General features: G+C 42.6%; 1 protein-coding gene across 5 annotated transcripts in view; it reads right to left on the reverse strand.

Annotated features, from left to right (window-relative positions):
* AGAP1 (ArfGAP with GTPase domain, ankyrin repeat and PH domain 1) overlaps positions 1 to 15,183 on the reverse strand; it is a 290,576-nt gene that overhangs the window by 84,094 nt on the left and 191,299 nt on the right. For 4 of the 5 annotated variants that reach the window (XM_010713236.4, XM_085228640.1, XM_085228638.1 and 1 more), the window contains one exon: positions 9,550 to 9,711. The exons of the other annotated variant lie outside the window; for it this stretch is intronic. In XM_010713236.4, the coding sequence (XP_010711538.1) occupies positions 9,550 to 9,711 (162 nt within the window). The remainder of the gene's footprint in view (positions 1 to 9,549; positions 9,712 to 15,183) is intronic. 5 annotated transcript variants of the gene reach the window in all.

Below are 15,183 nucleotides of genomic sequence, written 5' to 3' on the forward strand. Positions count from 1 at the left end.
TCTACCATTTTTCCAGCCTTATGTCTAGAGCTTGTAAATCACAAAGCTATCCTGTCATGTACAGAAAGCCCCACTGAATGCCCAAGTTACCGTCTCCTTTCCTCTAATGGCAATTTCAATTAAATAAGAAAAACAAAGGTTCCTTCTCAACAAAAAAAGATCCTCCGACTTTTGGAGGTTCTGCCTTTTGATACATCTTAGCGTGCTTCAAGCAAAGCAGACCTGAAGGCATGTTTGGCATGAAAGGATCCTTTCCACTTGGAAGCCTAATAAGCCACTTTGTGACAAGCAAGGGACATTATCCAGAGACCTGAGAGAGAAAGTTAGTCTCATGACACTATGGCATATGTATCGGAAGGACTGGCTTCAATAATTTCCAGGATAGTAAGACACTTGTTACAATCTTTCTTATCTAAAGGAAAGACAAAGTTACCTCTAGTTCACTTCCGACTAACACACCATATCTGGCCAGTGTAACGGAAGATGAAAGCAAAGAAGGCAACACAGCACTTTAGAAAAAAAATAAAAAACGAGAGAGAATGAAAGAGAAAGAAAAAGTATGTTGCTCACTACATTTTCCCTCCTAAGGAGCAATGTGCTGCTGTGCTAGCAAAGCACATTTGCTCCCTAGAAGTTTACACATTGCTAGGAAGAAAAGAAAAAAAAACATTTCCATTTAGCTTCCTTTCAAAGCTGTCTTACAAAGTAAGCTCCTTGTATCTTCCAGAAACTGAAGATCTGATACAGGCAGCATCTATTCCTGCTATGTTGCCAGCACAGTGATGAGCATAAGCAGCAAAGACTATTGCATGAGAGGACCTGCAGGTCTCAGATCCTGACCTGCGAATGGGATGCGAGCCCTTCCCCTGCACGTCCCGCCTGAAGCAGGTTGAGGTCAGGTGCAGAGACATTAACTGCTTCCTGAGTTAACAACAGCATTCTAATTTGTCTCATCCTCCACTACACTGATGCATCTTTGTGCTTCCCTCATCTGTACGGTATGCTGAATGTGCCCTGGGGAAAGATCAAATGTGACAAGTTGTGCGAATGCATAAGGACAACAAATTAGAAAGCGAGTCGTGGATGCTGCAGGATGGCACCACGTCCCAAGGCAAACTACCTCCGTGGCTCTCACCGAACACATCTACAGTCTACATCTATAAAGGATGTCTGATTCTCCAGTGCAATGTTTTTGCTGGGCAGCATCGGATCTGTTGAGAAGAGAGATGTGGTTCTTACGTGGTGTCACCCTGAATTGCTCTGAATGGCACGGATGATGTTACGGGTGTTGTTTCTCCTGTCTGTCACCTTGACACAAAAAGGAGAGGCAAACAGTGTTGGAGAAGATAACTGCCACAGGGACTAGTTTATTTACACAGGCTAACTAGTTCCTAGCCATCACAGTGAGGAAGATGGATGGATGGACCTTTGGAAGACAAACAGTACGGGCAACCAGGGCAGCACCTCCCGGTTTGAGCCGTGTGCTGTCTGCCACTGTGCGCCTCTATGGCCCTGAAACCACTGAAGGCAGGTAGATAACTGTGCACCCAGCCATAATTACCGACTGCTGTTTGTGGTACCTAGCAACCCCAGCAAGACCAGCCCAATTAATGGTGACTGGCAGGAAAATAAGCACTTGGAGTACCACTAAAAAAATACATCCTGGATGAGCGAGTTAGATAATGATCGAGTACACACAAGACCATGTGAAATGTACTAATTTATATACTCAATCAAATCGATGTGAATAATAAACTCACTCAACTACAAGGAGAGGGTCAGAGCTCTGCCCTGATCTAACAATCAGCATTGTCTTCTGATTGCAAAAAAAAAAGTCTCACGCATCAACATTTTGCTTTGAAACAGAGCCTTGAGGTCTCAAGGCACTTGGAAAATAATGAATGTATGCCTTGCTGAACCATTTCCTCCTAAAATATTTACCTTGTATTTCAACTTAAGCAAAATAAGACACAAAGGAAGAACTGACTCTCTTCAAAGAAACACTCAGAGCCAGGAAAAGAGACATGTAGCCTGTCTCTAGTCTCATACTTTAACCTTCACTCTGTATAACCTGTGGATAACTTCAAGCATCAAACCCACTCTCCGGTAATTGAGAAGAGGTTGGGAAACTCTCAACAATCAGTTCACAGGACTTCAGCAGCAAGCCTGAAGATCAGCATTTTGGAAAAACCAAGAGTCTCTTAACATTTTCCAATTAAAGATGAATGACTGCTGTTTATTAAACAGGCAGTGAAGCACACCATGCTAGAAAAGGCTCAGGCTTTCCTGGTAACGCCTGCCATGAGCACCAGCAGCAGAAAGGAAAGCAAACCATGAAAGCGACACCCACGATACTCTTAAGGAAAGGCAAAAACTACAACAGCATATAGCTGAAATGTAAAACACACCTTGCTCTTCACATGAAGCAATGGCCCTGGTGCCTTATATTGGCGCCAGATAAGGCAAATGTCACTGACAAACTCTATTGCTGTGCTTCTTAAACGTTACTGAGCACTCCTTCCAGGTTTTCCCAGCTCTTCTGAGGGTTTGGGATAACTGAAGTCAGGGCCCTTCTTCTCCTGCTCTCACTGAATGCATGCATCAGGAAAAGCACTCGCGTGCGACCTCATGTAAACTGGATCCTCCTTGGCAGCCTCGGCTGTGGGTGGCACACACTGCCACTGAATTAAGGAGCTGTATCAACTGTAACAAATGCACGGCCTGGGGACTTGAAAGGAGATGCTCTTCCACCTGCAGGAAGCCAAGCGCTGAGCTTTAACTGCTCCCCAACAATCAGCAGGCTGTGAAGGAGATGCGGATTGGGTTTAACACAGAGGCTTCTTTCACTCCTTGAACTGCATATGCTGTGAAGAGGCTTTGAAGTGTTGGATTCCATAGGTAAAGTATACACAACATCCCCGTTCCCAATGCTCTGTGATCTGGACTGGAAAGAAACCGAGACTGCAAACAGACATGCTTGATGAGGCAAGCACTCATGTTAATTGGAACAGAAACTTCATTAAGCCTGAGAAAAAATAAAAGCATCATGTGAGTTTCTTGCACACACTTCACCCAGAAACAGGCCAAACAAAGCAGCGTGCTTCTGAACATACATTAAACGAGGAGTTTAATTACTACAAGCATCTGTTCGGACTTCAAAAGTGTGGACAAAAAAGTTCCGAAACTTGGAGTTACTTCAATGGTAACTATACGTAACTTTTAGCCCTCCCAACTTTGTATTTTCAACATTCCTAAATTTTACTGAAGTGTAACATTTTCATTATTGTTATTATATCAATGTAGATTATTGAAATTCAGATAAATATCACTCCAGGTATCCTCAAATCAAATGCAGCTCAAATAGTTCAAGCCAAGTCCTCCTGAATTTAGGCAACGCATTGATGCCTCTGCCACTATTGCAGCAATCTATGCCACGGGTCACATTTATTTCTGAGACACGGGGAAAAATAATCACAGCTGATGGTACATCTCAGACCATCTGGTGACTCACCTGCCAAGAAAGATCACAGCAAAACTCATTCCAAAACTACAAACATTGAAGATTAAAGCAACGTTAAACAAGAAACAAACAAAAAGAAGTCTTTGGAAGGCTGAGCACTCTTTATACAAATGGAATATAGGGCTGCCTTCCTGGTGAACAACTCACTGCCTACATGAGTGTGCTCATCTGCAGTATTAACCCTTCCACTTGGACAGATACTGATGCAGAGAATCAGAGAACAGAATATTTTGCAGATTTTTCAGTGCTGTGTCTGTTAAACATCTGTGCTCCAGAGAGGCAGCCTGCAGCTGCTGTCAGAGACGGATACTAAGCCAACCTGAAGTCAGAAGTGCCCCACGCTTCCACTGCTATCAATGGCAGGGATCTCCTTTCCCTGCTTTGGAAGTACTGATTTCTGGGGACCATGTAACTGCGAGGCACTAACTCTGCACCTGGAGGGTCAAAAATGACCTTTCTATTCTCACAGTTCTGTCAAGAATAAAAAGAACTTCTTCGGTTTGGGGTGTTTTTCTTTTCTCTTGGGTTGGGAGTGACTGTGGTCAAAAGGAGAAGGTGTGACAATCAACCGTGGCCAGAGGCAGCAAAGCACTCATTCACTGAACAAAGCTAGACAATCAAGTCAGATTATTTTTCCTAATAGAAGGAACATGACATCCACAGTCCTGTTTCAGCTTGAATTCAGAGCTAAACTGCACATTTAAGCATCTGTAAGCCAATGCAGAAAGCAAAGCTTCATAGTTCCACTCACCACGTTAACTGAGTCACATAAACAATTTATTGACAGACATTTGGCACTTGGGGCTGTGAGCAAGATTAAGATGAGCACGAGGTTTGAGGCTGCCAATGTCAAATTAGCACAAGATGAAAACTCACATTCCTTACCATTCTGGAACCAAGCACCAGATGTAATTGCTGAATGCAACAATTCTTTAAGTTTTAAGCAGGGGCTGGGAGGGGTCAGAAAGAAGAGGATCTTAACCAGGAAAAGCAGATGGGTTTCTGGAGAACAGCAGAACATATAAAAATCCATATTTCAGCAGCAGCACTCAGCAAATACCGAAATATTTAGCTAAAAAAACAAAAAAGTTGGGCAGGACTGCCCATGCTTCCAAAGCCCTTCTCAGCCTTAAACTGAGCTGCATGGAGATTTTAGTTTTTTGCAGGCAGCAGCTCACTGCCATTGGCTCTGAGTACATAAGCACCATCGGGGAGCTTCAGCACAGACACAGCAACTGAAGATCTGCTCCCACATATTTCATTCTTTAGAAATCCTCTGGTGGTCATACATGCCTTGCCAGATGCCAGCCCCAGTGGGATCCAATGGCAATGTCTCACCAATGGCTCCAAGTCCAAGGCACTACAATAACCTCAACCCCAGCCTGGATCCCATGGTAAAAGGCACTCTCTTAGGGCATTCCCTCATTCAGTAGGGTTCATGTCTGAACCCCACTGTATGAGTAGGGGATTGCAGAGGTTTTGTGACCGTATTCTTCATCTGTATGTCAGGAAAGGTTTTCCCCAACATTTGGGCAATAAACATCTAGAGAGTACAAAGTAAGAGCCTACATTCCGTGACACTGGTGGGAAGCTCTGTGAGAAGGGCAGCATTTGGGGTGGGAGGAGCTGATGGCAGCTGCCATCAGCTCCCCCGTTCACCTGAGATTCTTACAGTCTAACTAAAGGAGTTCACCTATTGGCAACTGCAGGAAATACAAGAGCAGCTAGAAAACAAGAAAGTGACTTCATATTTGCTCCTTGGTTAACTACTTCCTTCTTTAAAAAGGAAGAAATAGCTTTTCCAGCCTAAACCATTTATATACACTTACCACAATTCTGAAATTCCGTAAATTTATTTGAAATTACATAATTTATCCTTGTCAAGAGCTGCCTATTGAATTCAAACCCCTCTCAAACATGCTTTCGGCTTCATTTCTGAGATGAAAGTGTTACGACAATGTACAGCACAAGACTCCGCCGTTTAATCATTCCGAGTGCTTACGATCAGAAAAGTAAGGCAAGTTGTAAGGTCTGCATTAATATAAACACCCCAGTGACCTCTCGTACCCCATGGCACAGTGAAAACTCAATTTCACATTAACAAACCCTAAAATCAAACCATTAGAAACTGAAAAGACACCAGGTATTACAATTTATATAAATTACAGCAGAGATCAAATGGCCTGTAGAAGCAATCGTACAGTGATAAAACCTAAGTGGATGATATTTAAACAGATATTTGATTTATTTTATATCTGTGGAATTTTCCATCAAGCCAGAATTCAAAAGACAGTTTGGAAATCAAGAATAAAGAAACCCCACCCCACACAAACCACTGTTTGAAGCACTGTTTCAGACACACTTATTACTGTGACTAACGAAAGAAATGCTTCCCTCTGGTATGCTCTGGACACAGCCTTAGAAGCCAAAGCAAAAACTCTAATATTGACAGAAGAGGAAAAAGCAGATGTGCTGCTTCCTCATCGTTGGGTAGAAAATAACGCCCTCCATTTTCTTGGGATTAAGTCTCCCAAACTGGATTTTTGTAACCTCACAGAGCTGGCTGTGGTCTCTACCACAGTGTCTCTACCAGAGGGTGCCTCTCAAGCTCTTGAAGTGATATATAAACTGTAAGGGCTGCACAACAGCCTTTCGTTATCTTTCATTAATGATAGCAACGTTGCTAGTTAATATTAATTGCTGGGTCTGCTTTCCACTGGAAAGCTGCTTCCTACTCAAGTTTGAGATGCGTCGCAGCACTGTCCATCAAGATGTACCAAATATAAGAACCCAACCAGCCCTCAGCCTTCCTCCCGACCCGATCCAGGGAACCTCTCAGCCAATAGTGGTGGTGGCAGTAATCGTTCTGAGTCTATCAGTAACACTAAACTGCTCCTTCACTGACGGCAAACACCAATTTCTTTCACCGAGGATTATAAGTTGGTGTTCACGGTCTCTCCGCTGCCATTAGGGTGATAAACAGTTTAAAGTACATCAGGATCTGACATGTAGATCAATTTTGGGTCCATAAAGAATCCACACAAGGGGTTCCTGGACAGGGATTTACTGCCCCCAGTTTTTATTCCCGCTTGCTGCTAAAATTACTTCTGTCAAGTACTTACAAGAGTAAGAAAAAATGTAAAAAGCATTAATTTTTCATGTACTTCTGGAGAAGCCTCTTTAAATTTCCAAGTTTTAAGACAAATATGTTAGTGAATTTAAAATCACGCAGAGCAGCGGGCGGCATCCAGCTAAATTGTGAGCCATTGGCGTGGGCCGCTCACTATCTGGCAGACAGCAATTTGAAACACTGAACTAAGCTGTCTGGATTTTCTCTGAGGGCAGTCACAGGCTTCATGTTACCAGTGCCAAATTATATTAGACATTTAATTTTAAACCTCAGGTACTTAAATGTAAAACCTTACAACAGTAATAGTCATAAAGCAGTGGGGCATTCCATTTCAGAGAATGGATTTTTCTATTTTTCCCCTTTAATTTATCCAGCACCTCCTGTTTTGTGGCTCTGCCCACTACAAAGTAATTTATCTAATTAGGAGATGTTCACAGCTGCTTGAAAGACAGAAGCCCCAGGAAACCAAAGGTCTGCTTCGGAAGACTTTGAAAAGTTCTCCAGAGCCACACAAAGTATTAATTTAATGTGAAAAAAAGGTGCAGAGAAAAATTGAATCCCAATATGTTATTTTGTCTACAATAAAACCGTTTGACAATAAGCAGACATATTCTCCAGTACATTGGCATTTGAATTCCAAAAGATGCTTAGCTTCTCTCCGTACCTGCTGCTTTCACAGTATTACCTTTTTATGACTAAAATTCAAAATCTTTTAATGGAGAAAAAAAACCCTGAAATTAAAAAGAGTTTTTCATGCGTCAACTTGCTGGCATAAAGGACACATCTATGAGCTTCCCGAAAGACGATACGCTGATGGAAAGGAATGTTCCTGATGCTTTGCAGCCGTTTTATTACAATACCTCTGTTTACGCTGACATTCGGTTGGCTAAAAATGGCCACTATCTCCATTTCCCTCACATATTAAGGCGATTTCTTCTTGTTTCAGAAAAGTAGAACCTCTGCAAGAAATTAAGTCAGGCTGATCCAGAGCCACCCACCAGTCAACTTCAGCTTTTTAATAAATATTTCATAGATAATTCTAGCTGTCATCTCTTTTGATCCAGAAGTAATCACATATGAATGTCAAGTCAAAAAAAGGAGTACAGAGGTTGTGTAGGAGGAAAGGTTCCCTTCCCCAGTAATTTAGAACTAGCTGCAGTGCAGAACCAGGAGCCACCGCAACTCCAAAGCAGAAACAGCACGACAAGGTCAAGGGGAAGAAGCAGGAAGTTAGGCTCTATTTCTACTTTTCAGCACATTAATTACATGCCACTTTTAGGGACTCATTGAGTTTTGCATTTGAAGATGTTCTTCCATTGCAGCCTTGGTTTTCACATCTGTTAAAGGGACGTCTGCAGGTCTGGCAGGTGCAGGGACCAGGCACTGGCTATGCCTTAACTTTCACTTGCCTTCATTCCAGCGAGAACACACAATGTTCTCCAACTTTCCTTTGAAGAGCTACATTGTAAAAGAACGGCACTGAAAAGCTGAAACTCCGGTATAACCTTTTAAAAGCAAAGTAGAATCGGGGTGGATGGAAATAACAGAGCAGCGCAGAAGAGAGAAGAGCATGCAGCCTTAACTGTGAAACTAGTTCAGTCTAAAGGAACCACTACATTAGCAATGCAAGGGGTGAATGAAAATATTCTCCTTGCTGGAAGGAAAACAAGCAGGAGGAGGAGAATCTTGACTGTCCTGAGAGACTAACCAGGTCCCAAAGAGCTAGGTAAGCTGGGCTGACACTGAAGAGAACAGTGCTGAAGAACTTCACCATTCTGCCTGCTTCAGAAAGTTCTGTATCATTTTCATGCAAATATCACATTGCTGAAGGTGCTGCCTGCAAGTTCAGAGCTCCAGAAATGGATGCTTAATGCAATAAATGCTTAAGCAACCATAAACTTGAACATGAATCAGCCAGTGCTGAGGTGACTGATTTGAACTCTCCTTTTCCATAAAGTAGCATTGAAAATCTATCCACAGCTGCCTGAAAACCCCAGACTCAAACCTTAAACAGTGTACAGACACACATGGGACACACAAAATAGTCTTTATGCTCCTGCCATTCTCCCTTTTTTTGAAACAGCCATTAGAAACAGTCCTCCCTTTCTCCTCTCTTATGCACATGCTTTTTCATGCTATCCATAATCCTATTTTACTTCTGTGCAGAGCTCTCTTTCACACATATCTTTCTTTCACTTGCTGCCCTCTGTTTCAGTAGCTTCCCATGGTTTCCACAGTCACCTGGCACAACCTGCATGCCCCAGATCCACGTTTCCCCAGTACCAACCTGACCTGCAGCTCACTATGACAGAGCCCTCCACTCTTATCCCCCATGAGTGCCATGGCTGCCCCAATGTGCCATAATCCTCCCCTGTGCAATATTTTCCTGCTATCTTACACATCCTCTAAAAGCAACAAGCTGTTTTGCTGTTACTCTCAATACAAAACACCATCTGGAACAGTGTTCGCTCCTTTTAGCTCTGTTAAATAGTCTAAATACTAGAAGAGAAAAAAAAACAGGTATGGCAGCAGCGTGCATCCTTCAAAGCAAGGCCACAACGAAGAAAGGGCATGCCACTGAATAGGTCTGCAGGGTAATTTACTGCTAATACCAACCACACAGAATAAGAAAATAAGAATACAAAGCGAACAACCTACATTATGTACCTGAAATTCAAATTAAGCAGTAGTGTCATACATCAGCTCTTCCCACTGAGAAAATATTGTATTAATCTGTTTTTTCATACGATGCCTCCTTTTTCCCTCAGATGCTGGAAGTTTGGCTTCCAACAGAATATCTGGGTGAAGAACATCTGGTTGTATTTTCACTTTAACCACAAAATACCGAATTCCCTTTTCACCCCAATGCAGGTCACCCCCCCAGCTCCAAGTTTCTTACCACTGCTAATGCCAGAGTTTGCAATGACTGTTGCCTCACTCCACTGATCTGCACTGGAGACCGAGTAAGAGCGCTGATGCATACCGTCCGGACGGCTGTTGAAGGAGACTAGACTGATCCCACTTGCCATCTGAGACACAGATGTGCTAGTAGTCACGTTCCCTAGACATAAATGGAAAACAAATTGTGTCAATAGAGAAGATAAAATTGATTGACATGAAGATGGATGGCATGAAGATCTTAACAGAGCAGAAAAAGAAAGTATTTGACCAGCAGAAAAAGCAACGCAGCCCTCTCTGAAACTCTAAAGACTACAGATTTCAGCAGCCCACTCCAATCTCACTAGGGGCTTCCAACAAAACAGCCTACATTTGCCATATTTCAGCTCATCCTGTTCATTTGCCTCCTGGAAAGCTTGAGCCCCGACAACCCTGCTACCAGGCACATTTTGTACAGGTTCTGCTTTGTTACAGGTATAACACAAAAGACAAACTGAGCATGAAAAAAAAAATACATCCGTGAAGTCCACTGCTGACACGAGCGACCAAGGTGAGACAGCCAACCCGACGTGCTTAAAATAATCTAAGTCCAAATAAAACTTAAAATAATTATGTCCACAACTTGAGATGGGCCAAAAGAGTCTGCTTCCGAGCTTCTGTTTCTGACCATATTTTGCTCCATTCCTGGCACAGGACTCACACATGATACAAATATATTTTATAATGCTGGTTTCATTCTTTGTGGCAGGCTCTTCCTAAGGGCAGCAGGCACTGCTGACTTTCAGAGACTGCTCTTGAAAGGCAACCCAGAGGTCTTCCATGCTTTAAGAATACTCTTTAAAAGCATATGCAAAGAAACAGACGTAATTTTATAAGATACGATAACACTTTGGATTTCCATTGTACCTTCTACTGATGAGTTCAGAAAAATTAATGAATTAATTTTCAATGCTCCTGTGAGGTTGTTAATTATCTGCTATCATTTCCCCCATTTTTCAGAGGTTAAATGACCCTGGGCCACAAAGGAAGATTGTGGCAGACATGAAAATAAAACCCAGATCTCTTGACTCCCAGTTCTATCATTATGTCTTTTCCCAGAGCAGCCTTTGGGAAGACAGCGGAGCTCAGTGAACTACTTCGTGTTTATTAGAGTTGGCATAATTGTCCCTTTTTCTCCCTTCTTTTCCCAAGACTAAATCTCATCTTTAGTCCTTAACACGGATCCATCTCTCACTGCATCTGTCTGCCTGATGTTGAACGTACTTACTCAGTCTCGTGAACTTCTGTTTGACAATCTCTGCTTTGTAGATGTGAAACATAGAGAAACTAAATGGATTTGCTCAATTACACAAAGTCTAAGATACACTTCAGAGCTGCGCTGGGCAGTCCCAAGGCAGGGTTTTAGCCACTGGCATCTTTCGTCTCTAATCACTTTCCCTGGGCAACTCTTTTTGTCCATGAGAAGCCCATGATCAGAGTATCACCTTCCGAGCTGTTGAAAAAACTTCCTGCCTCCAACCACTCCTTTTCAGGACACTGTATGCTGGACTCATCAGCTGAAAGCCGTTTGCACCAGCTGGTGTTTCAGCACCTTCTAAAGACGTTGTCCAAAAAAGAAGTTTAAGAAGTTTAGCAAGGAAATCAGGCCCTCAGAAATGAAGGAAGTAATCGAGGCTTGAAGTTATGGCCTAGCATTCTGAAGTTGCAATATACTACATGAAAACACAAGCTAACATTTCATGTTTTCAGTTCTCTTCTAAGACATACCTCCCACCGAACGAATTTCAGTGGTGCTGCTGATACTTAGCAACAGAATTTCCCTCTACTTCTCACAACCCAGAAAACCCATGAACACGAATAAATTATTTTGACGAAGGGAGTGACTGATGTGAATGACAGATCCTGAGCCCAAGATCTTGGGATTTAGGCCAACACAAACACCATGTGGTTCGGCACGAAGTGCTAAGCTTTTTGGGGAGTAAGAAAAGATCCAGTGAAGAACTGTCAAGATGGTCCAAGTTTTACTAACACAAGGTTTCCGAGTGCTGGCTCAGTCTGGTGAGCAGGAGGTCAGTGGCTGACTCACCCAGCTGTGGTCACAGCCCTGCTCCAAGCACGAGGATGGCAGAGATACCTCCAGAGCTCCCTTTCAACCAGCACTTCCAGAGCTCTGCTAATGACTGTATTTTCTCTTTTCTTCCATCTCAAAGCAAAATCACACTTTCTGAGCTTTCTGAGCTGAGAACATACATCACATTCCCATTCCATTCAAAATATTTTCAACAATTTACACCTTGATACATTTAAGCAGAAAAATGGCTTATTTTCCTTACCCGGATGGCTTGTGGGCCTGTGATGGAAACTGAAGAGATCCCCACAGGTCCTTTATTTCTTTTTAAACGAGCTTACAGGAAAGTTACCAACTTTTTTCTAGTCTTGCTTCCAAATTTGTATATTAGCCTCTACGTTTGCAATTAACTCAGCTGACTGAGTTTATCAAATCGAACTTACAGGTGACAATTACATGACAGATCAATCCAAACTCTTCGCTTTGCTTTATTTCTGCTGCAGCACCTTGAGAATATCACCAGTAAATGGCTTTAGAAGCAACTTACTTTTCACAAACAATTAGGTTTCCTATTGGGAAATACACACAAGCCTCCTTCCCCCATCATGCTCCTGACAAATGGCATCCACCTTGCCTGACACAAGAGTAAAGGCACAAATATGCACTTCCAGCCTGTAGCTATCTTTCACTCTGTGCTGTGTAAACAGGAAGCTACAGCTGATGAATTCCTGCAGGAGACTCTTTGTAACAAAGACCACGAAGGAGAAAGCTGGTATATGAAAGCTGAGATGTAGCATTTTCCAGGTATCATGGGAAAATGGAAAACAATTACAGGACACCTCTGCCTGACGTGTCCCCATTACCCTGTGCTGGGTGGCTGAATTGCTAAGACCAGTGTTTGTATGATGACAGCTTTTGTCCAGTTCACAATTTTTTTTTTTAATTAATTTTCTAACAGAGGTGTCTGGTCACTTTCCAACCAGGATATAAATCCAAAATTTTAATAGGACACCTGGCATAACATCTAGACTTCGACATCATCATGTCAGCACCAAAGGCGTTGCTGTCAGCTTAATGCTGTCTTCTGAAGCTCTGCAGCCCAGGTTATGACATTCATCTGTTGAGGAAGCATAAACCAAACAGGAATCCTTTTTCCACTTCATATTTGTGAAAGCTTGAGCTGTTAGCAACAAATAGCTGCCAAGTCCCATTTTTTATACTTTACTGATCCACAATGCAACCCAACTCAGCTCTTTCTGCTGCCAGTTTGATAACCCTGCTACCAGTTTGCCCCTTTGTGATACCATCAACTCAAGGTTACATTCCACTTTTTTTCAGATGCTATATGATTTTCTCAATGCATCAGAGCATGCAAGTCAGGGGAAAGTTCTTTACTATGAGAGTGGTGAGGTGCTGGAACAGCTGCCCAGAGAGGCTATGGATGCCCCGTCCATCCCTGGAGGTGTTCAAGGCCTAGTTGGATGGGGCCCTGAGCAGCCTGGACTGGTATTAAATGTGGAGGTTGGTGGTCCTGCATGTGGCCTGTATGTGGCTTCATGATCCTGAAGGTCCCTTCGAACCCAAGCCGTTCTACGATTCTATGATCTACAGATAGACATCAGAAGAGCTGCCCTACAGAATGCACAGTACAACCTGCACTGGTGTAGTAGGAATGGACATGCTCTAGCACAAAGCTGTTGGTTACAGCTTTATTTAAAAATCTCAATCTCTGAATGCACAGCTGTCTTTTCCCTGCTTCTCAATCTAATTGCAGCAAGCTCAAGAGATGTATCATACTGCAACAGCATGCAGCAGTGTTGTCACAGCAAAATTGGAAGCCACCTGCTGCTCTTGCACACTTGCTGCTTCTAGCAAACAGTTCTATGTTTTTTCCATTCTGTAACAGGAAAACCCCAGTCACAGAATGAACTGTAGAATAGTCTGGGTTGAAAAGGACCACAATGCTCATCTGGTTCCAACACCCTGCTATGTGCAGGGTCACCAACCAGCAGACCAGGCTGCCCAGAGCCACATCCAGCCTGGCCTTGAATGCCTGCAGGGATGGGGCATCCACAACCTCCTTGGGCAACCTGTTCCAGTGCCTCACCACCCTCTGGGTGACCTCCTCACCTCCATAATGCAACAGTACTTCATTTTTGCTCAAAGATGAAAACCTCAACAGCAGAAATTATCTCAGTCTTCTAGCAGACAAGCCAGACAGATAAAAATAGCAAGCCAACAACACTTACTGAAAAGCAAACCTTCTACGTTGAGGTAGGTGTACAAAGCCTTTCTATTAAGCAGTGACACAAGCAACTATGCATCCTGCATCTGCTGTCTGCCCCAGCTGTACCTGTATATACACACACATCTCCCATTCTATTAATATCTATCTGTATGTAGATAGAGAGATATAAATACATAAGTCAATGTTACCATGAAATCCACGGTCAGCTACTTGGCCACTCTGGAGTTCTGAAAGAGTGCCTCTTCAAATATATCATATATGCATCAGCTGGTCGCTTAAGTTGATTAGCAGGGGGCAGTTAAATTACTATGCTAATCCATGTATTCTCAGCACTGTTTCCTTGATATGGATATGTGTATATGCTTACTGGGAGGCCTTGATTAGTTCAAGCTTCAATGTGTCAAAGGCTCCAGATTCTTTCCAAAGAATAATTTTAGCTGTACTCATATCCCTAAAGTGTAGGAGCTGATTTGAAAAGGTACTTACCTCTACCATATGCTATTTTTCTTTAAACAATTTGCATTTCAAAGTGAATATGGCATTTATATTTGAATGAATATCAGTATGTTGCCAGAACTGGTCTCAAATGAGCAAAAAAAAAAAGATGCTGGTCTCCTATTGAACAAAAATGTTTTCATCTACCAAAGGAGCATCAAAGGAAGAGTTCCTCTTTCTAGCTCTAGACAGCTTTATTAAAACTATATTTTCTGATATTATAAAATACTCTGTTATGATCATGCTCACAGAAATGTTCAAACAATTAAGCTCTATTAAAACTACCCAAATTAAGATCCATGGTAATTTCCAGGTTTGGGCAATAGAAGAGCCTTTGAAGAAAGTGAGGGCGCACATACAAAATAAAAAAATAAAAAAATAAATTAAATCCATCTATTCAGTGCAAATAGCCACAAATACTAACTAAAACCAATGGATTTAACATAAAAGGAATTAAGCAGAAGAATGTATACATGTACGTATATCAAGAGGCTGCTGCAAACACACACACAGGGCTGAGCATATCTTGATTTCCTGTGCACAGAAGGAACGACTTCAGCTTTTCTTATCACAGAATCACATAATTGTAGAATGGCTTTGGCTGGAAGGGATCTTAAAGATCACCTAGTTCCAACCCCCTACCATGGGCTGGTTGCTCCCCACCAGCTCAGGCTGCCCAGGGCCCCATCATGGCCCTGAGCACCTCAGGGGATGGGACATCCCCAGATCTGGGCAGCAGTGCCAGTGCCTCACTGCATTTTGAGCATGTAACTTCCTCCTAACATCTAACTTGATACCCCCTCTTCCTATCACTATCAGACAAT

Source organism: Meleagris gallopavo, chromosome 7 (assembly GCF_905368555.1).
Source record: "Meleagris gallopavo chromosome 7, MGAL_WU_HG_1.1, whole genome shotgun sequence".
NCBI classification, from domain to species: Eukaryota; Metazoa; Chordata; class Aves; order Galliformes; family Phasianidae; genus Meleagris; species Meleagris gallopavo.